Source organism: Saimiri boliviensis, chromosome 3, assembly GCF_048565385.1.
Source record: "Saimiri boliviensis isolate mSaiBol1 chromosome 3, mSaiBol1.pri, whole genome shotgun sequence".
NCBI classification, from domain to species: Eukaryota; Metazoa; Chordata; class Mammalia; order Primates; family Cebidae; genus Saimiri; species Saimiri boliviensis.
Window position 1 is genome coordinate 79,349,119 of NC_133451.1, and position 26,357 is coordinate 79,375,475.

At 35.9% G+C, this 26,357-nt stretch overlaps 1 protein-coding gene across 9 annotated transcripts in view; it reads right to left on the minus strand.

The window, feature by feature from the left end:
• Positions 1-26,357, minus strand: part of MAPK10 (mitogen-activated protein kinase 10) — a 342,297-nt gene that overhangs the window by 121,903 nt on the left and 194,037 nt on the right. For all 9 annotated transcript variants that reach the window (XM_074396395.1, XM_010334763.3, XM_010334764.3 and 6 more), the window contains one exon: positions 15,516-15,685. In XM_074396395.1, coding sequence (XP_074252496.1) covers positions 15,516-15,685 — 170 coding nt within the window. The remainder of the gene's footprint in view (positions 1-15,515; positions 15,686-26,357) is intronic.

Here is a 26,357-nt window from a genome sequence, read left to right on the forward strand (position 1 = left end):
CCCATGATCCAGTTACCTCCATCTAGTCCCACCCTTGACATGTGGGGATTATGTGGATTATAATTCAAGATGAGTCTTCGCATAGAGATACAGCCAAACCATATCAATATCCTTATAGAAAGACAGCTTGCTCTCTACTTGCTTTATTTCTCATTCCATAAACTGGAATGTGACCCTAGTGGGTTTGTCATGTGGACAGAACAATGCTGTCATGATTCCTGTGTTTCTGTGAAACAGAGTTGTCCTATTCACTGGAACTATGCAGGAACTCAGACTTCAGTGGAAGAGAGAAGTGTTGAAGTCACTATACTACATGTCTCTTGGTTAGGACACCTCAGAGTATATTCTAAAACAGATATCCACAACCAGAGTCTACTTACTAGACCAAAACTTGGAAAGAGAGTGAGGACCATGTCTGCTTTTGCTCAAGAAAATAGCTCAAGCATCCAATACAGTACCTGAAACACATTAGGTGCTTCATTAAAATGTTTTAAATGGAATGGAATATAATGAAACAGATGTGGTTCCCAACCTCAAGGAAATTATTGAATATGAGGAAAGAGACATGAAATAAAGAATGACTTTCTTTTACAACATCTTATTAATAATGCACATTCTTTCAATTCTCCAAAGACATAGTGTATTTTATATGAAAAAATTTCTTACACTGGCAAAAACCAAAATTCCTCTGGCATTCTTTTTGATAACCAGGGAAAATAGTTATCAGATGCTAAGCTTATTAGAGAATAAAGGTGAACACAGCATAGTTTCAATCAATCATATTGTTTGTGATATTATTGTGTTACAAACTAAATTGTAAAATACTTTTTGAATACATACAAGAGGAGTGAGTGGTATTCTTATGAAAACATACCAAATTACTAATATATTTTTTGGAGGTATTAAGGGGGTAATTTTTATTTCTGCACACTTAACAAGTATAAGTATATATCCACAGCACATGCACTTATAAACTGATTTAAGTAAAACATTAAAAGATCTTGTGTTCCAGTTAAGTATGGGCTGTTAACAATAGTTATTTTAAAATATTTTTAAATAGAAATTTGACAAGATTATTTGAATCCAGAAATATTATTACTTTATAAGACTGGAATTTTACATTATTAATGTACATAATAATACCCATATCATAGAGACATTTCAATGTTGCTGCATTGTCAGGGTTCTTTGAGCAAATAATGCACCTGGTTAAAGGACAGGTCTTGGAAGTTAAAGAGTGTAGAGAGACCTCCAGAGAGAAATTTGTTATCATTTCAAAGTGAGTGAAACTCAGAGCCATACATTTACATTCCAAATGATTGTAAAATAGGGATCTTCTCTATCTCCTCCCAGAGAATATTTATTTTAGGAAAACTAGATCTCTCTCTGTCTCTCTCTCTCTCTGTCTCTCTCTCTCTCTGTCTCTTTCTCTCTCTTTCTCTGTGTGTGTGTGTGTTTTTCTCTCTCTCTTTCTCTTGCTCTCTCTTTCTCTCTCTCATTCTCTCTCTCTTTTCTTTTATCTCTCTTCCTAGCAAAGTGGCAGCTATATAGCAGGCCTTATATAAACTATATAAATTATATATCATAATTGCTTTTTGATAATGCAAAAAGCCCTTTGCACATAGAGGATAACATCTGTCTTTTAGAACATTGTACTGTAAGGAAAGAAGGAGACATAGGTAACTGATGCAATTATTGCCTTGAGTAACAATATTCTGCCACTATCCAGAAACTCCATGTTTGCTTTCAGGCAAAAATAAAGGAATACAAATGTTAAAAACTTATAATGAGATATTAAATGAGTACAACTCTATGAACGCAATTGGACAAATTTGCACACCATGGACATAGTAGCTGAGTCTAAGTTTCTATTCCCTACCTGGTAATATGTTTACCAAAAAATCCTTAAAAACATATCAATGATACAGCACTTCTACCAATGAGTCTTCTCCTTTTTAAAGTACAAACAAGCAGAAAAGTGGCAATTTTACAAAAATTACTCTGGATCCAGTGATCTTTTCTAGTAATTTTCCTGCTTAGCCTTTTAATTGCTTTTTCTTATGTAGCACCAGGGTCAAAAGACTTCTTGGTCCCAAATTTCCATCTCTATTTGATGATTTTTAAAAATTAGTGATGAAATTTTGTACAGCATACCAAAGATGTCTTAACGTAAGCAAAAATAATATTTCTCAACGTTTCTCTTTCACAAATAATTACTGCTTCTTTCCAAAGCTACTTCCATTTGTACCATCCTGCTTTCTCAGAAATTGTTCTCTAATGATTATGACTTTTCTTTCTCGTCTCTTCAGTCTCTCTATTTCTGGGAGTCTCTCGGCTGCCTGCTTGATCTTCCTACATCTCTCTCTGTGTACTCTCTTCCTCTTCCTCTTCCTCTGTGTCTGTCATCTGTTTCTATCTATCTTGCCTTTTCTATGTATCTTTCTTCTTCTGTCTCTCTGTCTCACTCTCCTCTTAGTCTGTCTTAGAGCCATTCTCTCTTTCCGTTTTTCTCTCCACACACCCAACCTGTAACATCTAGCATTTCCTCCCTAATAAAGTAAATACACTCTCCTGCCATTAAAAAAAATGTAGCCCTTCCTTTACCTCTGAGATTACAAGCTATTAACACCCAAGAGCTCTTCTTTGCACCACTAGTTTTACAAAAAAAAGGAGTCCATCTAAGAACTAGGAAACTATAACTGAAAAAGAGGTAAATCTTGAAGAGGAGAGTACCAAAATGCCAAATCAAATGAGATGGAGACTAAAGACTACTTGCTGCATTTAACATTTTGGTTACTTTACTGGTAATTTAGCAAGAGCAACTTTAGCATATTAGAGTGCATAGAAGTGGATTCCAGTGAGCTGAGAGTGAATAGTAGATGTGGAAAGGAAAATCAGCACTTTGACTGCAATATGTATTAAGTGCCTACTCTGCTAGGAGCTGTGTTAAGCCTTAGAAATTCAACTGAAGGCAAACTTGACAGTCTTCCTTATGGAGCTTACAGTCTAGTGGGAAATGAGACCATGTAAGGAGAAACAGTAAAACCAATGTGATGATGCTAATAACACTGAAAATACAGGGTTATGAAGGAGCTGCTCAGAGGGGTACTGGTAATAGATTTAGGAGGATGGTAGGCATTTTCGAGATGGAAAAGCCTGAAAAATCCTAGTCTTCCTTTTCTTGGACACATGGCTCAGCTAGATGACACTTCCAGCCTCCTGTGAAGTTAGGTTGTGGCCATTTAATGGAATTCTAGGAGATGAAATGTGAGCAAAAGGGAAACAGGGCTGGCCCTGCTTACACAATGCCTAATAATAGCTCAATGAATGTTAACTATTACTGTGATTTGTATTATTGTGTTGTGATTATTAAGGTCTTCTTCTGAAGATGAAGTATGAATCTCCCCATTCTATGGTACTATAGAGAAGAAAGAATTCAGTTTTTAAAGCTGAGATAAGAATTCTAGTATTACAGATTTGCTGGCTCGTTTCCCCATGTATGTGATTTTTTTTGATATTTCGCATTTGTTTATTAGGAAATGTCCATATATGCACAAGATATTTCACCTTTCTTTAGAAAGCATCATCCCTTGAAATTATAGAAATCATTGGTTCTTCTTGCTTTCCAACACACAGATGTATGCTGTTTAATTTATCCACCTTAATGGCATTTACTTACAATCCTTTTAGATTATTTATTTAGTTTATCAAAATAAGGTATTCAATGGCCTACGAGATTGACTAATACGTTTTAAACATACTTTTAAAAAGAAACTTTTAACTACATTATAAGTGCTTCCTTCCTGATATTCAGAACTGTATCTCTTTTTAGAAATTACATGAAAGCTCACAGTTTCCTTTCTTTTTCTCCTATTCTTTTTATCCTTTCTTTTTCCAGGCGCAACTCTATGCTTCTGGCTGTTTGGAGCCCTTACACATTATAAGATGCATATGCCAGAGCTTTCATCAGTCTCTCCCCTCAGCTCACTGAATAGAAGAGAAATCTTCCCCCTAACTACGCCCATCTTCACCTGATAAATAAGAAGGACGCTTGTATCTATCATGTTTGAGCTTCTATCATTTTATGTTGGTCAGTTTGTCACAGCAGCCAGATTTATCCTAACCAATGTATATGAATGGAAGGATGTGAAGAAACCAGCCCAGGAACAGCGATAGCATTTATGTACTACATCGATCTCTTGATTAGATGGCAGGATCTTTGATCCTTTCTATTCAACTTTATATTGCTATGACATAGCCTAGTGTCTAATATGCGTCAGACTCAATAAATATCCACTGAAGGAAAGTATATTTATGGACTTAGTATGGGATTAAATATTTTATTTTGTTTTCATTAATGTATTTTTCCTATTTCCCTTCCTCTCTCCCTTCCCCTTCCCTCCCTCCTTCTCCCTTCCCTCCCTCCCTCCCTCCTTTCCTTCCTTCCTTCCTCCCCTCTCTCCTTCCCTCCCTCCCTCCCTTCCCTCCTTCTTCCTTCCTTCCTTCCTTTCAAGACAATGTCTTGATCTGTTGGCCAAACTGGAGTGCAGCACCATGATCATGGCTCAGTGCAACTGCTATCTCCCAGGCACAAGGGATCCACCCACCTCAGCCGCAGGAGCAGCTGATACCATAGGCACATGCCACCAAGCCTGGCTAATTTTTGTTTGTTTCGTTTTGGTAGAGACAGGGTTTCACCACATCCCCCAGGCTGGTCTCAAACACCAGCGCTCAAGAGATCTGCCTGCCTCAGTCTCCCAAATGTCTTTTTTTCCTTTATTTCAGTTTATAAACAATGAATCCAGACAACTACCATCATTCGTATTTTCTTCATTTCTTCAGTCTCCTTTAAATCTAGTAATGGCCAGGCGTGGTGGCTTATACCTGTAATCCCAGCACTTTGGGAGGCTTAGGCTGGTAGATCACAAGGTCAGGAGATCGAGACCATCCTGGCCATCATGGTGAAAACCCAGCTCTACTAAAAAATACAAAAATTAGCCAGGAGTGGTGGCATGCGCCTGTAGCCCCAGCTACTTGGGAGGCTGAGGCAGAAGCATTGCTTGAACCAGGGAGGCGGAGGTTGCAGTGAGCCAAGATCGCACCATTGCACTCCAGCCTGGTGCCTGGCAACAAAGAGAGACTCTTGTCTCAAAAAAAAAATCTAGTAATATTCCTCATGTGAAAGACACTAATAAATATACCTCCAATACTGAGTTTAGCTGTATCAATGGTATTCATGTCTTATTTCCCAACCTTATGACACTAATGTTATACATTCTGTAAGGATATCATAAATATTATTTTATAGTGACTACATTCTCTCTCACACATTGACACCAAAATATGAAAGAATACTTTTAGTAAATTTGTATCAAGTCCTTAGATTGTACTCTTTAATGATTCTTTTAAAACCTGCCGTATATCTGTAGTCTTTAATATTATCAAATCAGATTTAAATTGGAATAGTATTTAATGAATGATTTGAAAAATCAATTTTCAAATTACTAATTCTTTAGATTACCAAAAGGCATAATTTAAGAGAAAGTTAGAATTATTCTAATTATTGAATTGATGTTTGCATACAATAGTAGCTATTTCCTACAGCTGATGCTAGCCTGTTATAAGTACACTTTATGATTTGATGTATTACTCCTGAAATTAGTGGGTCATATTATTTATCTGATACATAGTATATACATGTTCAAACATACATATTACACTATTGATAAATTTAATAGTTAATATTTAGGTGTTTCCATTATGCAACAGGTACTTTCTGAAATCTTGATACTATAAGGATAAAAAAGTCAGAATACTTGTCCCAAGGATATCATCATCTAGCAGTGGACACGGACTTTAACAGCAACAAAAATATAAAGAGAGCCAAAAGAGAGGTAAGTATAACATGTCATGATAATACAGATGAGAGGGCAATTACTTTTGCTGAGCAGTAGGGAAAGTGACTTAAGACTTCACAGAAAAAGTGACCCTGTAACTGAAATGTGAAGATGAGTAGCAATTTCCTAGGAAAATTGGCAAGCATGTCAAGAGATTCAGGTGAAAGAAAATAGCTTCATATAAATACCCGAAGCATAAAAGTGGCCAGCACATTTGAGAACAATGATTAGTATGCCCTTCTAAAATATTTGAATTTTGTTGTGTAAGCAACTTTACCCATAATAAGCAGTGTGGAAAATGGACTAGAAGAGGGAGAGGTAAGAAGGGGGAAAGGTACATCAGTTAACCACCCATGACGATAGCCCAGTGGGGTATGATGAAGACATGGAAACGGTCAATTGAAATGGAGGGAAGGGATATTTCAGAAATAGAAACAATTAGACTCAATCTGGAAAGAGAAAGGAGGAAACGATGACTCTGTAATTTTTAATTGAGACAGCTGAAGGAATAGCAGTCCCCAAATAAGAAATACATCATGAATGGCAAGTTTGAGTAGAAGATCATAAAATTATATTGGGCATGGTGAATTTGAGATATCTGTGGAGTAATCTGAAGGAGATAAGAGTACAGAAATAATTCATGGACCAAGAGCTTAGACGTAAATTATAGCCAAATGACAGAAGACATCAGGCATTGAAATGTGAAAAATGAAAGTCCAAAGGATGACAAAAACTTTTAAAATACAAATATTTGAAGGGTAGAGACATGATCAATAAAACAGTTAGATAATGCTTGACCACAGAGGTGGGAGGGCACCAGGAAACAGTTGGCTTCAACCTAGTCTAATAGCACTAACACTCACGTACCAGCCCATAATATTCATGACATTTATCCTAGATTCATTCCATTGTTGCCAAATTTCATCCACTTTGATCCAGTTTTGGTCTGATTCTTGGCATTTGCCTTCCTTCTCTCATTTAGAATCTCATTTCTTATTAGGCTTGAAAAGTAGTACCTGTCTTTCTGGTTCCTTTTGCTCTGCCCACCGGTTCAAATTTTGTCCTCTGTATCTTTGGATTGGGTTTTTTTTTTTTTTTTAATGGAGTTTCTTTCTTTCACCCAGGCTGGAGTGAAGTGGTGTGATCTCAGCTCACTGCAACCTCCACACCCACAGATTCAAGCAATTCTCCTGCCTCAGCACCCTGAGTAGCTGGGATTACAGGTGCCCACCACCAGGCCCTACTAATTTTTGTATTTTTTAGTAGAGACTGGGTTTTGCCATGTTAGCCAGGCTGGTGTCAAACTCTTGACCTCGGGTGATCCACCCACCTCAGCCTCCCAAAGTGCTAAGATTACAGGTATTAGTCACCATGACCAGCCTGGATTGGATTATTTTACTGGCATTCTGAACACTGAACTAGAAAAGACAGTACCCTAATCAAACCAACCCCTTAGAACCTGGCCATATCCCAGGCCGGCTACAATATTGAAAACTAACTGGTATTTACTACTAAGCAAATCCAGGCACTGTATTAACTAATTAAGTTTGCTTTAATAGCGGTTCTATACATACATATTTATTTCTTCCAGCCCTATCTTCAGATGAAGTTCCTGAGATCCCACACAGGTAAGAGGGAGCCAGGATGTCAGAGCCTGCACTCTAACCACTCCCTTACACAGTCCTCAGCTGCCCTAGCTGGGCAGGGAGAATGGAGATGACCAAGAGTTAGGAGGTTAAAGGGGTAACTGAGAGTTTACATGCCTGAGTCTATCTGTTTGCTCTGAGAAGTAGGAGATAAGAACTTCTATAAGGAATGCTGCTGGTGAAGTGGAATTGGGACTTTTCATGAAAGTTGTAAAAGGATTGTAACAGCCACCTTGGGAAATAGATAGGGAGCTGACAAGACATATATGCAAAATGGTTGCTGAGCAGGAACAAGGGCCCAGCTGAGGATGAAGCTCATAAACTTATAATGAAGGAAATCAGTGTGATTATATCATTTCTCCAGCTGGGCTCTGCCTTCCAGCAGGAGCGGAGAAAACAGCCACTTGCGCTGATCCGGATGAGAGTTCAGAAAACAAAGCTGCAGAGGACAAGGAGGTGAGATTATAAGGAGCATCTAAGAGTGTATGAAATCACTCTTCACGGTTCCTGGCAAGATAGGGAAAAAAATAATCCAGCAGGAGTATGACGGGCTCAGAGAACAGGGAGGTCTTGAAAGACAGATATCCATACAAAGATGTAGGGAGGGAAAGGGGATGGGAGACGCAGGGTCACTGAAGAGGAGAGATAATGTTAACATGACAACAACTGGACTTATAATTTTCCTCTGCTCCCTGATTATTTCCATTCCCTTTAGGTGTCTTCAATCATCATGCCAGTGAATTATTTAACATCCTATATGTATTAGATCTTCCGTACACTAATTATTTTCCAACTTATATTTTTGCTAGTTAAACTGAGTTTCTGTCATTGTCACTTCAAATCTAAAGTTCATTCATTCAGTATTTGCTGCTAGCCCATCTGGTGTGGGTTTGAGAAAAAGCGGCTCCTGGAGGCAGTGGTGACCATTCATCAGGATCCACTGGTAGAGCCCAGGCTGGAGTTCAGCCCTTACAAGTCTCTCATCTCGGTGCTCTTGTGCAGGGCACACACTCCCCAACCAAATTCTGATGTCCTGGGGGAACCCAAAAGAAAACTTTCAAAAATATATTTGGAGTTGCATCTCCCTGGATTGACAGTGAAATCTTGATTTTATGAATAGACATATTAAAATCTGTGAAAAATGTTTTTAATAATAAAATATAAAGAAAAATAGAAGTGAAGAAGAGCATAGCTACAAGAGCCCTAAGGTACATGTATTCAAATAAAAGAAACTCTACATCAAATGAAGTGATGGAGTGCCTTCCCTCATGGTGATTTAGGCTTCCCCATCACACACAGAAGCTTAAAATGCAATGGCTCAATGCTGCCTTCATAACTTTGGACATGTAAAGTGAAACTTACTTGACAAGGTCAAATATTTTAAATAAATTTAAATCCCATCACAGGAGAGGCAGAGAACACACAAAGGGAATGATAGGGCTGTCACTCCGTCTTCCAAACTAAAAGATGTCTTCCTTTGTCTTCAGCCCCCATATTCAAATCCATGATTAGCAAGACAACTCAGACTCATAAACAAAGTGATGCTGTAACAGGCCAAAAACATGACTTAGTAGAGAGAAGGGCCAACTACCTTTCCTCTGAGCTTTATAAAGAGCTCCTCTAAGCCTTGGTATTTTTTGTTACAAAATTTCTAACACATACCTGCTGTCTTAAAAAATCAAACAAACAAAAAACAAATCCACCTTATCTACAGATGGAACGGACAGGTCTCCTAGGGCAGTAAGTGAGGATGCTTCCCAGAACCTGAGGGGCAGCCATTGCCATCTGTTACTTAGCATAATTAAATTTAACTGATCAAACTGCCTCCTTTCTATGAGGAATTTTGGCTTTTCCAAGATGCACTGGATGATGCTGGATTAACTTGTTAGATATTTATATTTGGGCTATAGGTTACTTTTTAATATAATCATGGATACACTTTAACCCTAACAATTAATAAAGATTAATCTGAAAAAAATAGTATATGGACCATAAACTGACTTTACTTTGGCAATGAAAATATCCGCTGATGCACTAAAAGATAAGTTCTAAAAAAGAATAAGAATCAGCATCACTTAACTATTTAATCTTTGGGATGGAAATTGAAACTGAAAAATATAATAATGTGTTTATTAATTATTTCTTCTAATAGGGACATTAACATTTATATCAACAAATGATTTACAGAAAATACTCAGTCATCTGGAAATGAATAATTATCTACAAAAATTTAAATGACTGTTTTTCAAATCTGACAAGAAAAATGCCTTCAGGATACAAATTCTTGCTGTCAGTTTTTACTACAGGGATGTAAATTAATTACAAATTAACTGAAGAATGACAAAATTCAGAATAAATGTCCATAATACATTCTAAAGCCAAATATAATTTTTAAGATTATGAATTACCAACCCCTTCAGCATTAGTTATCACATCCACATTAAGTATTTATACATTAAGGACATATACATACTTTATGGTTAACACATAGAAATGTGGGTATTATATATATGTATAATTGTTTTTTTCTGTAAATATACTGCCCTCAAACTTGTACGCATTGCTTTTCAAAATACCACATCCTCTTGGTGAAGGAAAAGAATGACATTTACCAGTCTTTTTGGTCAACTGAGAAATACAGTAAATAAATATTTGTAGCCTGTGTTATGCAAAGGGGCCTAGGAGAACAGCAAAAGGTGGAAGAATTGCAGGATCTTATTCTGTCCTATTCTACTGGGCCATCACCACCTTAAACCTACTACAAGTATAAAACACAGTATTTGAAGCTCAATGTTTCTTATTTAAAGGAGGTTGCAATTAAAGGTCTGAAATTGTAAAATTAATGGAAAATGCCAGGGATGAAGAATGTGCTGATATTCCAGATGTGGATGAGAGGATAATCATTTCCACTGGTCAGGGGCTAAATGGAAATGTGTGGTTAAATCTGTGTCATTGAGCGTAATGGCTCATTAGAGACTCTAAGAGAAATGTTCCACAAGAGCTTGAGTGATGTTTCCAGAAACAAAATAAAATCATCTGGGGTCCATTGCTCAAGTCTCTTTTGTGTTATTCAGAAAGTGTGATGCTCTGGAAAACCCTCCGGATGATCTTACCCATCTCTCTTCATGTCACCAACCTCATAACCATAAAATGCTCCCATCCATATTCTGTGCTTAAAGATGGTTAACTGGACCTGTGAAGCCATGTTACAGATTTAAAAATGAATGTTTAAAACTAACATATTGTAAATAATATTGGTTAACTGAAGCCCTGGATGAAAGATAGAGGGGAAAACAAGTTCAAATTCTTCTTTGCCAGCCTCCATGATGGAGTATTAGTGAAGTTTTTTTTTTTAAATTAAATACCATGTTCTTAACTGTAATATGTATATAATATACACAATGTGATGACGAAGCAACTGTTATAATCAGGCATTTTCCTGGGTTACATGTGCTGACCTTTCACAATTTTCCATTGTTAGGAAAAAGTATCATAAGCCTACCTTTTTTGAATTAACTAAAAGTCCTGACAATTTCAGATCTGTAAAGCAATTTTATGTATCTAGCTTGTTTTGTACTCTCTTGAGTCCTAAGAGATAATATTATCTCCATTTTACAGATGAGTAAACCTAGATTCTGAAAGACTGAAAGTTAAAAGCTCTCATTGACAAATCATAATGGGAAAAAAGTATTTGTTGGACATAAGTTTATTTGTAATTGTAATTACTAAAGATGACAATATAAGGTATATTAAACTACAGGCAATTGAATCTATAATATTTAAATATGCAAATTTTAACAGAATCCTGAGAACATACTTTATCAATTTTTCTTCTAATTTTCATCAGCAAGAAATAGATATTAAATATCTTTCTATCATGCACCCTAAGATGGCCAAGGTGCAATCACTTTTGTTCTGGTGCATATTTACCAACCCCTTGGGGAAGATGTTCCCAACCATTTCCAATCATTTTGTGGATGGATGTTATTAGCTCAAGGGTGATTAAATCAGAGTGCAGATAGGGTGACTCAAATTCATCATCAAAATGGGAAAAGCTGCTAAACACATCAGAGTAAATAGTCTTTTTTCTTTTAATAAAAATGAGTACATTAAAAAGGGGGAACTTTTTTTTTCAAAGAAGAATATGTGAACACCTGAGGTTCTGCTGAACATGCCTGGCAATTTATATCTTAAATTGTTTATCTGTATAATCTCATTACTGTAGACCACTTATTGAAGGACATTCACCAGAAATGATTTTTCAAATTTTTGTGCAAAACAAAATGATATATATCCTAATATATATACATATTTAAAATAATATATATGATACCTAACCAATTAAGATTAACCCACTGGATTAATATGTAGATATATATAATATATAATAACTCTATATTGGTATTACATATTCATTGCAGTAGCACCGCCTTGTCTCTGAGGCAGATACATCCAAAGGCCCCCAGTGGGTGTCTGAAACTAGCTAATATCAAACTCTACATATAGTATGCTTTTTCCTACACATATATGCCTATGATAAAGTTTAATTTATAGATTAAGCATAGCAGAGAATTGACAAGAATAATAGAACAACTGTAATAACATACTGTTCACAATTTCACAAATAGAAGATTCGTGCTTACTGAAGACATTAGCAATCTCAGCATAAGATTTTTGTTCTTTCCTCATTAAGTTGAGAACTTTCACTTTTTCACTTAGAGGAAGCACCTTACTGCATCTCTTTGGCACATCCAAATTGCCAGTATCACTACTTTTGTGTTTTGGAGCCATTATTAATTAAAATAAGGGTAAATTGAACACAAGCACTGCAATATTGCAACAGTTGTTCTGATAACCAAGACTGCTACTAAGTGACTAACAGGTGTATCATATGACAGCCTGGATACCCTACACAAAGGGATGATTCACATCCCCAGCCGGATGCAATGAGATAGAGTGAGACAGGGAAAGATTTCAGAATGGTGTACAATTTAAAACTTACAAAGTATTGCTGGAATTTTCCATTTAATATTTCTGTGTCCTGGTTGATCATGGGTAACTAAAACCACAGAAAGCTCTACAGGGGGACTACTATACATATACATATATATGGATATATGTTCCATTTAAGACAAACTAATCCACTGTATTATTTCCAGGGCATCTTATAACTATGATTATTTCAACTTTAATTAAATGTCATCCTCTAGCTCTGAGTGGGATTTTTTTTAAGTTGGTTAACATAAAAGATATCATCTTATTTTTAAATACTTAATTTTCAAGGCACAGATATTTTACAATGATTCTATGGTTTTATCTGTATTAATCTTACAGTTTGCTGTAAATACCCTGCCTAATATCATCTTGTCAAATAGAATTGTGACCACTTACAAGCTGATAGTGTGTGACACCACAAAGAAGGAAATAATATGGCTTTACTTCCTTGCATTTAAAACTATGCAATCAGCCCTTTTCAGTTAAAGAGCAGAACAATTTTGGCAAATTGTCTCCGCTAAACATAGTTGTTAACTTTTGCCACCACTTTGGCTGTCAGTTTGAATCATGTTTAGAGACAGAAATGAGAAAGTAGATAATGTTCCTTGGCTTGGCAAGAAACAGTAGGATGGATGTGAGTGTGTAAGTGAAGACAGTGAAACCCCTACTGTTGATTTCTTCCCGTGCTTGTTTTTGTTCTGGAGTTGGAAACAGAAAAAAAACACTATTGAAACCCTCTTCTGATGATTGGAAAAGTGTTCTGAAATGATTTCCCCCCTCTGGATCCTGACCACTGTTGCTAAAAACTCATCTTAGAGATTATTCTACAATTCCCCATCTCTGAAGCTACAGAGAACTTCTCAGCTCACACAGTGAAGCAGAATAATTCTCATTGTTTCTGCTTCAACAGATAATCTTTTCTTTTCCCGCAAAGACAGAAGAAAAATTTTCATTTTTTCCCAAAGATTTTATATTAGCTTTCATTTAATTGTGCTCAACATTGACATTTTTGACCTATCATCCATGGTAAATGAAAACCAGTATAGTAATAGTTAATCTCCTTTGAAGATATTTTTGTATTACCTTTTTCCCCATACTGATAAGTAGGAAATGAAACAGTCTAAAGAGGGGAAAGAGATTCTAAGAACCCAATAACAAGTTTAAGGTAACCAGAACAGTAGAACCAAGATTCCATTTCAAACAAGTTAGGAGGATGGAGATTCTGTGACATAATAAATATCCATATGCCAATACTTAGGCTTGAAAAGCAAAATTTCTCGTGCACACACATGCAGAATTGCACGTGGTGACACATGCACAACAATGATGATATCTGTTTTGTAATTGCTTCCTCCGTGTTTTATTTCTACTCTATAAAAAGAGTAGATAATTTCTACTCTATATAAAGGAGAAATAGAGGCCCAAATGTCTTATAAAACATACTACAAAATTATTAGGAAATGTTCAAATCTTTCTGTAATCATGTTAACTTCCTGAGCAAATTGCTTTGCATCTATTTTTGAGCCATTAAAGGTCTCCTTTTTCTTTCACTCACAGTACTCAGTTCCACGGCCACAAATCTGTGGCAGATCTATTCAAGGGAAGATCAAACTATCCCAAGGAATATGTGAGCATCTGAACTGAGAATCTTAGTCAGGAAAACTGTCTCATGTTAATATTCTACAATTTTCTGTCAAGGAAAGGTAGCCAGAAACTACCCTTTTCTCCTGTCACTGGTAAGTTTAGGACATTTATAGGAATTGTCTTAATATCAGAATCTTTACTATATCAGGTGTATTAGTATTGCTAGCATAGCAAACCACCATAAATGTAGTCACTTAAACACGACTTTTAAAACATTTAAAATATTTTAAATTGTAAACCTCTTTTTATTTATTTATTTTTTTACCACAACTAGAAGGAGTTGAAATCTGCCAACAATTCAAATGAACAGGGAAATAGATTCTCCTCCAGCACTTCCAGAAAGGAACCCAGCCAGCCACCATCTTGATTTTAGCCCAGTGAAACCTGTGTAGCACTTCTGACCTACAGAACTGTAAGGTCAGCAAGAAAATGGCTAAATTTATGGTGACTTGCTGTAAATTCATCTCATCCCTTAAAAGTGTTTGTGATTTTAAATGGACATTATGAATAGAACAGTAACAAATAAATATATAAATAAATATCTTTTATAAATAAATATACATATATAAATACTCAAGATACATGTCTTGAATTTTTACTTATCTGTGTGAGCCATTAGAAATAGTAACAATTATTTTATAAGTTGATATTAAATACATTTGGTTGTAACATTACAAATTAAAACTGTATAAAAGAAATGCTTATCAATTAACCTGATATCATTAATTTTGCAAGAGTCTCATAACAGATAAATCAAATCTAGATTTGTCATAATTTTAATTAGCTACTCAGCCATGTCATAAAAGAATAATTACTAAGACTCCCAGAATCTTCTCATTTTGGAAACATAAGGCAACATTTTTTAAATACTACTTTTTTGAAATAGGTAACTGTTTCAAACACTGAATTTGAAAAGTCATAGAAACATTTGAAATATCTTTTATCTCTCTCTAGTGTGTAATGAGACACTGCACTCCAGCCTGGTGACAGAGCGAGACTCCATCTCAAAAAAAAAAAAAAAAAAAAAAAATTTTTTTTTTTTGTAAATACGTTAGCAACTTCTAGAAACCTCTGGTTCTCTTTATTGCCTTATGATTCTTGTGTAGCAATTTTTTTTTCTGTGACCAGAAAAACATGTCACAAGCCAAGTTGTATATATTGTTAGCAAGTGGGTAATGAATTAAACATAAGGCTAATAATTTTTTTAGCAGGATTACTTTTCCCTCCCAAATTATGCTATTTATTTTGGGGGTTCTGTTGGTTTGTGTGTTTGTGTCTAGTAGTTGCACACAGTATCTACCCTTAAAAAATACAGCAAATTCATTCTGCTTACCAAACTATGCCCTGAGCTCCAGAGCCAATAGGCTTTAGATTCTGGTAGCGCTTGAGAACTGTGAAGGTTGAGTCTCCCACTTCCACACTGTAGAATTGGTTGTCAACTTTGCTTTTGCTCATGTTGTAATGTTTGGCAATATATGACACATCCACTTGTTTATCGAATCCCTGTCAAAAAGAAGAACAGCAAAAACATGAGGCAAGTGAACAGGCAGAATGATAATGAGATGTACAGAAACTTGTTCTTTTAACGATTACTAACACCTAGCCATCTATCATCTATTTCATGAAGTTCACATAGAAAAAAAAAATATGTATTCATCCATACAAGATTACCTGGAGTAAAAGAGCTTAGGGAAATAAATGCAAAGAAATGGTTTTTTCCCAACATTAAAACTATTTATAATAGACTTACCTTAAATTTTATTTGCATTATCTTTTCTAAAGTATCTCATGAAATCATTCATTTGTAGAATAAACATCTATATCTACTGAATATGCACTGATCTCAGAGGTTATGTTAGATCCTTCAGGATTCAAGTAAATAAGACAAAGATGATCACTGGTCATCCATTATACCAGTCACATGAGAACAGATAATAATATACTGAATGGGAAAACACTGGAAGCATTCCCTTTGAAAACTGGCAGTAGACAAGGGTGTCCTCTCTCACCACTCCTATTCAACATAGTATTGGAAGTTCTAGCCAAAGCAATCAAGCAAGAAGAAGAAATAAAGGGTATTCAATTAGGAAAGGAGGAATTCAAATTGTCTCAATATACATGGTTGTATATTTAGAAGATCCCATCATCTCAGCTCAAAAATCTCCTTAAGATGATAAGCAACTTCAGCAAAGTCTCAGGATACAAAATCAATGTGAAAAAATCACAAGCATCCCTATACACCAATAACAGACAGAGAGCCAAACCATGAGCAAACTCCCATTCACAATTGCTATGAAGAGAATAAAATACCTAAGAATACAACTAAAAAAGGATGTGAAGGGCCTCTTCAAAGAGAACTACAAACCACTGCTCAAGGAAATAAGAGAGGACACAAACTGATGGAAAAACATTCAATGCTCATGGTTAAGCAGAATCAATATCGTGAAAATGGCCATACTGCCCAAAGTAGTTTATAGATTCAATGCTATCTCCATCAAACTACCATTGACCTTCTTCACAGAACTGGAAAAAACCACCTTAAACTTCTTATGGGACCTAAAAACAGCCCTCATAGCCAAGACAATCCTAAGCAAAAAGAATAAAGCTGGAGGCATCACACTACCTGACTTCAAACTATACTGTAAGCCTACAGTAATCAAAACAGCTTGGTACTGGTACCAAGACAGAGATATAGACCATGGAACAGAACAGAGGTCTCGGAAGTAATGCCACATATCTACAACCATCTGATCTTTGACAAACCTGAAAAAAACAAGCAATGGGGAAAGGATTCCCTGTTTAATAAATGGTGTTGGGAAAACTGGCTAGCCATGTGCACAAAGCAGAAACTGGACCCCTTTCTGACACCATACACTAAAATTAACTCCAGACAGATTAAAGACTTAAACATAAGACCTAACATCATAAAAACCCTAGAAGAAAACCTAGGCAAAACCATTCAGAACATAGGCATAGGCAAGGACTTCATGGCTAAAACACCAAATGCATTGGCAATTAAAGCCAAAATAGACAAATGGGACCTAATTAAACTCCGGAGCTTCCGTACAGCAAAAGAAACAATCATTAGAGTGAATTGGCAACCAATAGAATGGGAAAAAGTTTTTGCAATCTACCCATCTGACAAAGGGCTAATATCCAGAATCTACCAAGAACTAAAACAGATTTACAAGGAAAAAAAAAAAAAACCGTCCAAAAGTGGGTGGACAATATAAAGAGAAACTTTTCAAAGAAGACATATATGAAGCCAACCATCATGTGAAAAAATGCTCATCATCACTGAGTACTAGAGAAATGCAAATCGAAACCACATTGAGATATCATCTCATGCCAGTTTGAACGGCGATCATTAAAAAATCTGGAGACAACAGATGCTGGAGAGGATGTGGAGAAATAGGAGTGCTTTTACACTGTTGGTGGGAGCATAAATTAGTTCAACCACTGTGGAAGGCAGTGTGGCAATTCCTCAAGGATCTAGAAATAAAGTATCATTTGAGCCAGCAATCCCAGCAATCTCATTACTGGGTATATACCCAAAGGATTATAAATCTATCTATTATAAAGACACAGGCACATGTATGTTCACTGAGGCACTGTTTACAATAGCAAAGATATGGAACCAACCCAAACGCCCATCAAAGACAGATTGGATAAAGAAAATGTGGTACATATATACCATGGAATACTATGCAGTCATAAAAAGGGATGAGTTCATGTCCTTTGTAGGGACATGGATCAGTCTGTAAACCATTATTCTCAGCAAACTGACACAAGAACAGAAAACCAAACACTGTATGTTCTCACTCATAAGTGGGTGTTGAACAATGAGAACACATGGACACAGGAAAGGGAATATCACACAGTGGGGTCTGTTGTGGGGGGCGGTTGGGAGGAATAGCAGGGGGTGGGAAAATTGGGGAGGGATAACATTAGGAGAAATATCTAATGTAGGTGACAGGGAGGTGGAGGCAGCAAACCACCCTGGCATGTGTATACCTATGTAACAATCCTGCATGATCTGTACATGTACCCCAGAACTTTAAGTAATAAAAAAAAATTGTACCTACATCCCTTTCTCAGAAAGAACTAAGATACAAACTTATGTAAAGTTTTAAGTATTTTAATTGAGTAAATTTGAATTAAACAGTGTTGACTTCATTTATTCTCATTAATAACAAATGCTATTATTCTGAACAAGCATAGGAAAATTTTTTTCAAGTTAACATTTTCTAAAATGCCACATGACACTTTATATTTTGGAAGCTTAGCTTTTAAATACCTTAATTGTTGCATTTTTTGCATATTTTTAGAAAAGTTAAACCATCAATTATTTTAGTCATTGAAGAGTCTGTCTTTATAATTTTAAACTGTAATATATATGTATAATACAAATATCCATTACCTGTGATAATGCACAAATGATCTTATATTGTCCTTATGACATAAATAGTAAGAATTCTATAGCTAGAAGGGACCTCACAGAATATCATGCAGCCCATTCCTGTGGCACACACTGGTGAATGCCTTCCCAACAGTCACCCTTTCTTGCTAGTTTTGTTCAGGTTTTAAGCACCCACATTTTCTATGGGTTTCTCTCCAATCCCAGTCACTGAAAATTAAACAATCTATGCCAGTGGTTCTCATTAAAGGTGGCTTTGACCCATTTGGGGCATTTAGGAGATTTGTGGGCAGGTTTCAAAATGCCGCAATAAAGGGAGAGGTAGGGTTTTTATATTGATTTGGTTTGTCAAAGATTGCTGGTTGTCCTACAAGAAGTGAGACATGAGTCATTCCCACACAATGAATAATTTCTCACATACCTCACAACTTGTGAGTGTCCTGCCAAAGTTTTAATTAGTAAAAAAATCTGCCTATAATGTTTTGAGTCCAGAATCTAAACCAAAGACTTTCTGTATGATTTTAACACGTGCCAACTTTTCTGAAAATCAAATTCTGATATAATTTAAAAGATTTAAATCTCCTTAGGCTCTGAACCTCTGGATTGATGATAAAACTATTTTCCTTGGAAAGTTTTGGCATTGCATCTCTAAATAAAAAAACTTGAAATAGAAGTACTATCTAATTTTCCCCATACGCCCTTGGAAGAGAATCCAAGCAGCATCAGTGATGTAAATGAGAATACAGTGGGGCCCATATGAACAAGGATGGCAAAACCTACAAATCCAGTGCTAGAATCTTGAGACCCCAGATAGCGGAAACAGACTTGCGAGTAGAATATGTGTGACAGGCACCAACCTATGTTTGCATCAGATATGGTGGCAGCATTCACTTCGAATGCACTCAGACCTCAAGGAATAAAGTGGACTTACGGGAACGTATGTTGCTTGTACAGGAAACCAAAAATTCAAGTGATTTGCAAATGCAATAACAAAAGGTCTACAATCAAGAAAGCAGACTGTGGAGCATGGCATAGGGAATAAAACAAGACTATTAAACATCAGGACATTGCAAGCCTATTGAAGGAGACAACAACAGGGTTTAGAATTTAGACAATGGGTGTGGATAGTGGCAGAAACAAGAACATTAGTCTTTAAACAATCCTTGATTTCAACCACAGTACCAGGAACTGCTCTCCACACCATGGCCCATTTCTACTCTAGACTTTTTGGCATATGAGCAGAATACCCTGAATAAAGCCCTCCTTTTTTCCCTTGCTAAGAAAGGTTAAAAAGCAATTGGAGCTAAAATATATAACAAATTCATCTGCCAAGTTTAATTTGGGATGAATGAAGGGCCTAACTTGCCATTTGTCATGTTCTGATCCTTCTTTATATCCTTTAATATTCTGTTTCTGACCACACAAAAATCTTTAACACATACTAGCCTCATCAAACCTGGATAATATATCTACCCTTCCCTTACTTATTTCCTTCGCTTTTGAAGTGTAGCTTTCTCAACTGTATTGCATGTATACACTAACCATTGGCACTGAACTTTGTGTTCTGGATTCCTGACTTAATGCTGTATCATGGCATGGCCTTATGCCTTTGGACTTCGCTGTGGCTTTTCTAGCTGTGGTCTCAGTCTTCATATCACAGTTGATTCAACTTGTTGTCCCTCCTCTTCCAACATTTCAATGTATATTCAAATATATCAAAGAAGCTTAAAGATTCGTGTCACTTCTCTTTCAGGTTTAACTTCACAAGCTACCCTATTTAATATTTAGAACTGTTTAACCCAACAAACACAGATGATATACATATTATTTGCCCAATACTAGGTTTGGCACTTGAAATATAACCAAAAAAAAGATAAGGTTTGGTCTAGAATGAAGACAATCAAATAAGAAAGTTTTTAAAGTATAGATAATACATTCTACAGTAAATAAAAGAAGGTGCTGGAAGCAAACAGAAACTAACAAGCAGAAAAAGGCTCTCTCTATATAATAGAAATAAGTGAATATTTATTCTGAAATAGAGTATTGCAATGGCAGCATATATGCCACAGTAAACTATGTGTGTATTCAGGGAGATAAAGGATGACAGAGGTTTTTAAAGAAAAAATGAGGATGATTATCTATTTTGAGGTAATTATCCTTGGCTACAGGATCAATAACAAAGGCAATGCCAGTCTGAAGTGGGACAGGCAGTTGCTGGGCAGATGTCTTTGCAGCAATATGTTTTGCATAAGGTTGTGATGGTCTTTGTGCAAGCCTGTGGGTTTTCAGCCTTTTGTAGTAGTTTCCAACAGGCATTTCTGCATATGAACCCTTTTTTTTATGGCCTTCCTCTGCTCTATTTGTCAGGGTTTTTTCTTTTTCTTATAACACAAGTGACTCCATTTTGATTCTGACAACTTTAACAGTTTCAACTAACCCCTTGCATTCATTCATTATCATTAATTCATTCAGCTACTATGTATACAGCAACTACTGGATGCAAAGTCACAGGTATAAAGTTGGTAATATTTGAGAGGAGATTTTATCTGTGTTTTACCCAACTAAAAATATCCCTGAACCGCCCTTTCACTGGTTCTCAGAAATAAACGTGTATTTCAACCACCTGGGGATTCACATCTGAGAAGCAGGGCTTGATAAAATACCAGCCATTGGCATAACATTCTGGAGATTTGGATTCAAGCATCAGCAATCAACCAGTTGAAAATCATCATTACAAAGTTTGTGAATTCACACACACACAAATATATAATTTCCTTTCAAGTTTCTTCTTTATACCCCAGTTTGAATTAAACTTCAGGTAAAATTTGGAAGTTAGGGAAGATATTCATGAAAGCATATCAAATAATTGGTAAAAGTCTATTTTAATTGCTAGTTTAAGCAGTAAGACATGGATATAATAGCATAGAAAATTTTCTTAGACTGATGTCATAATAAAGAATTTTATAGCAAATATGATGTGTTAAAGAACTTCCCTCAGATTCCATCTGTGCCCCAAGCTTACAAATCTAAATTGAGTTTTGAAAAGTTCAGAGCATATTTAATAGAATATATTTTATCCTTCAGCTTCTATATAGTGTTCGTTGTTCAAATATAAATTTTTGCTTATGAAACGTGCCCATGAAAATATTCCATTAAGCACAGTGCATAAAAATACTATTTGTGCTGAAAATGACTTTTCTCTAGTTATACATTTTAGTATTTCCCGAGTTCAGGTCATAGGACAAGACAGCTGATTATTTGAACCTAGAAAGTTAAAACACACACACACACACACACACACACAAATTTATGTTGAGAAGGCATGATTAGCCAATACTTGGTCTAGAGCAGAGATTCTGAAGTTTTAACATGGATTAAGACTAGCTAGCAGGCTTATAAAACGCAAAGTTTCTGATTAAGTAATACTAGAATAAGGCCAAGAATCTATATTTCTAACAAGTTCCATACTTTGAGAATCACTGTTTTAGACAATAGTAGAAATAAAAGATGTCACCATTCAAAGATGACTAATTAAGGAGTCAAAAACTGGAAGCAATGCAGATCACGTAAACAAAAGACATGGACGTTAAAAACAATGTCATAAAAGACTCTCCTTGATATCGGCACCTAAGCCCTCATCATCAATTCCATTGCTAACCTATAGCCACAGAATGTTGCAAAGAAAAATGTCTCACATTATTGAACTTCTCTTGCAGATGTCCAAAGCTTTGATTGAACTTTTCTTAAATATAATAGCCTGTATTTCAGAAGCACTCCCTCCTCATCATTTGTGGATGACTGTCCTATGTTTCTGATAGTTCCTGAGTGGGAAACACTGAGGTTTAAGAATTTTTGGAGGTTAAGCTTTCTTAGTTTCTTTTAAATGATATAGCTCAAAATAGCACTGAGCCTGGATCAGTTCTGCACTTAATAGCTGTGAAACCTTGGGCAAACCATTTTATTCTTTCATTCATTATTTATATTCTGTATGGCTCCATAAAATATTTGTGTAGTTCATGGTAAAAGATAGAGAAACAGGCCGGGCGTGGTACTCACACCTGTCATCTCAGAACTCTGGGAAGCCGAGGCAGGTGGATCACGAGGTCAAGAGATCGAGACCATCCTGGTCAACACAGTGAAACCCCGTCTCTACTAAAAATACAAAAATTAGCTGGGCGTTTGGCACACACCTGTAGTCCCAGCGACTCGGGAGGCTAAGGCGGAAGAATTGCTTGAACCCGGAAGCGGAGATTGCAGTGAGCCGAGATCGCACCACTGCACTCCAGCCTGGCTACAGAGCAAGACTCTGTCTCAAAAAAAAAATAAAAGAAAAGAAAAGAAAAGAGAAACAGTAAAACCATCAAATCCAGTTTTAAGAACAAATATCAAATAAAGCAAGCTAGGAGATGACAGTTTTACCTGAAGTTATTAATATCTGTTGCCTCGAGCACAAAACTTAGTATCACGCTTCTAGAACATCAAAGGAAAAAAATAATGACAACAACAAAACCACAGTGAGTGGCAAGTTTTGATTCATTAATCTCATGAAATGTGTAATACCAATTCATAGGAAAGATAAGATTCTTCAGCTAAACTTCAGGAAGAATATTTTCAATAGTTTATTTATACAATAAACCTGGAATCAAACAACAGGCAGTAGATAAAAACTTTTAGTGAAAGTCACAGAAATATGTGTCATATGACTTGTATGATATTAACTCTCAATAACACAAGGGGAGAAAGAAAGCTGAACCAGTATTATTGCCTATCTACCATAGGTGTACTCTGTATTATGTTAACATGTTAAAGCGACCACTCAAAACAGATGAAGAAAGTGGCCTACAGAGCTGTTAATTAATTGGCTCAAAGTCTCAGAACTATTAAATGGTGGTACCAATTAATATGAATTAAAGTTTGGCCAACAAGTTGTCTTCCTTTGTAACGTAAACCATGTGTTAGTTCAGCTACAATAATTAAGAATAATGATGTGGTTTTCCTATAATAAGGTGACTCTCAGGAACAAAGCTAAGAAAATCAAGAGAAATGAATGAATACCCTCCTTCATAAACTCATTTATCAATTGTGTCAGCCTAGAGTCTAAGTTTAACATAAAATAATTCAAGATTGAAGTAGACAATCTTGTGTAGTGATGGAAAGCTGGATTTTCACAGATGTCATGAAATTTAAAGGGCCTGATTCCATTTATTCGGCAAGTTCTTTATAATCTTAGCTTTTGCTTCTTTAGTTGCACAATGAGGGCAATAATCTACTTTTGATTAGTGGAAAGGTTAAATAAGATAATCCATGTAAGCTATAAGCATGGAATAAGGTTATAGAAAATTCTCAAAGTTTGTTATTATTCTTAATATAATTATCACCATTATTATAATTATCATTATTATTGAGAAGTTAGACAACATTTAAGACCCATAGTTAGCAGTTTTAGAGTGTTTATAACAAAAGCTGGTCTAGCTCATAAGCCACATTGCCATGTGAAATCACTGTGATACTGCTTCAAAACCCACAAAGAACCAACAGAGATCAGAATTACAGGATAACCATATATATATATATATATATATATATATATATATATACACACACACATATACATATACACACATATTTGTTTTCATTTGTGGTAGAGACAGTGATCCACGAGTATCCATGTGCTGCTCTCCATTTTCCAGCCTCCCTTGCAGTTGCAGTTGATGTCATGTGACTATATACAGAAATGCCAGCTGTCTGGCTCATGTCTATAATCCCAACACTTTGGGAGGTGGAGGTGGGCAGATCATCTGAGGTCAAATGTTAGAGACCAGCCTGGCCAACATGGCAAAACCTCGACTCTACTAAAAATACAGAAGTTAGCTGGGCATTGTGGCACAGTCCTGTAGTTCCCAACCAGTTGGGAGGCTGAGGTAGGAGAATCACTTGAACCTGGGAGATGGAGGTTTCAGTGAGCTGAGATGGTGCCACTGTACTCCAGCCTTGGTGACAGAGCAAGACTCCATCTCAAAAAAAAAAAAAAAGAAAGAAAAGAAAATAGCATTTCTCTGGCAACTACCCATCCCATTCTTTTCTACATTAAGTCAAGCAACAATAGACTTAAATATCCACATGGAAGATTTGAGACAAGAATGAGCAGGGTAAAAGTGCTTCAAAGGCAGCCACAGCAGGTGAGGATCTGTTCCATCCCAACCATGTTTCTCCTGACACCTGGGGATCTGCTGCACCCTCCACCCATGGCCACAAATGGAGCAAATTCAATATGGAACAGATTTCCCTTCCAGAGGGAGGCTCTCAGCCCTAGCAGAGTCTTTTGAGAGGTAGATATAGTGCAAGTGGAAAAGTAGTGAAAGATTCTATTCTAGAGAATTCTTTGCTGCCTTACTGAGGTCTGAGTAATTTATCCTAATGAGAATATGCCCTGTGGTCTTAGAATTGTTTTACTTAATGTTAATTAAGTCAGAACAATGGTCTTTCAAAGAGGTGGTGGTTCACTGTGTAATTAGGCAACCTTTGCTTAGCTGCTGGTTCAAAATGTATTACTTGAAACAGTTTTTTAGTGTTATGGGTTTAAACATTATTTTTAAATCAAATAGTAAAACAAGTCATCAGGAAAACAAAAAAAAAAAAAGAAATGCCAGTTGTTACCTAAACAGAGAGGTCTTCAAAAAAGTGATGTGCTTACAACTAAAAGAAGTAGAGAAGCAAGAGCAAACAAATCTAAAAGCTAACAGAAAATAAGAAATAACTAAGAGCAGAACTGAAAAAGATAGAAACACAAAAAAAAAGTCTTGAAAAATAAATGAATCCAGGAGGTGGTTTTTTAAAAGAAATTAATAAAATAGATAGACTGCTAGCTAGACTAATAAAGAAGAAAAAAAGAAAATAATCAAATAGACACAAAAAAATGATAATAGGGATGTCACCACTGATTCCACAGAAATACTAACTACCATCAGAAAATATTATAAACACCTGTAGACAAATATACTAGAAAATCTAGAAGAAATGGATAAATTCCTGGACAAATACACCTTTCAAAGACTAAACCAGGATGAAGTCAAATCCTTGAATAAATCAATATAAAGTTCTGAAAGTGAGGCAGTAATAAATAGCCTACCAACCATAAAAAGGCCTGGACCAGAAGGATTCACAGATGAATTCTACCAGAAATACAAAGAGGAGCTAGTACCATTCCTTCTGAAAGTATTGCAAACAACTGAAAAGGAGACACTTCTTCCTAACTCATTTTATGAGGCCAGTATCATACTGATACCAAAACCTAACAGAGACACACACAAAAAAGAAAACTTCAGTCCAATATCCGTGATGAACATCGATGCAAAGATAATCAATAAAGGCAAAAAGCTTATCCACCACATCAAGTTGGCTTCATCCCTGGGATGCAAGGCTGGTTCAATATACAAAAATCAATAAATATAGTCCATCACATAAACATAACCAATGACAAAAACTGCATGATTATCTAAATAGATGCAGAAAAAACCTTTGATAAAATTCAACATCCCTCCATGTTAAAAACTCTCAATAAACTAGTTATTGACAGAAAATATTTCAAAATAAGCTATTTATGACAAACCCACAACCAATGTCATACTGAATGGGCAAAAGCTAGAAACATTCCCCTTGAAAACTGACACAAGATGAGGATGACCTCTCTCACTACTCCTATTTAACACAGTAATGGAATTTCTGACCAGGGCAATCTGGCAAGAGAAAGAAATAAAG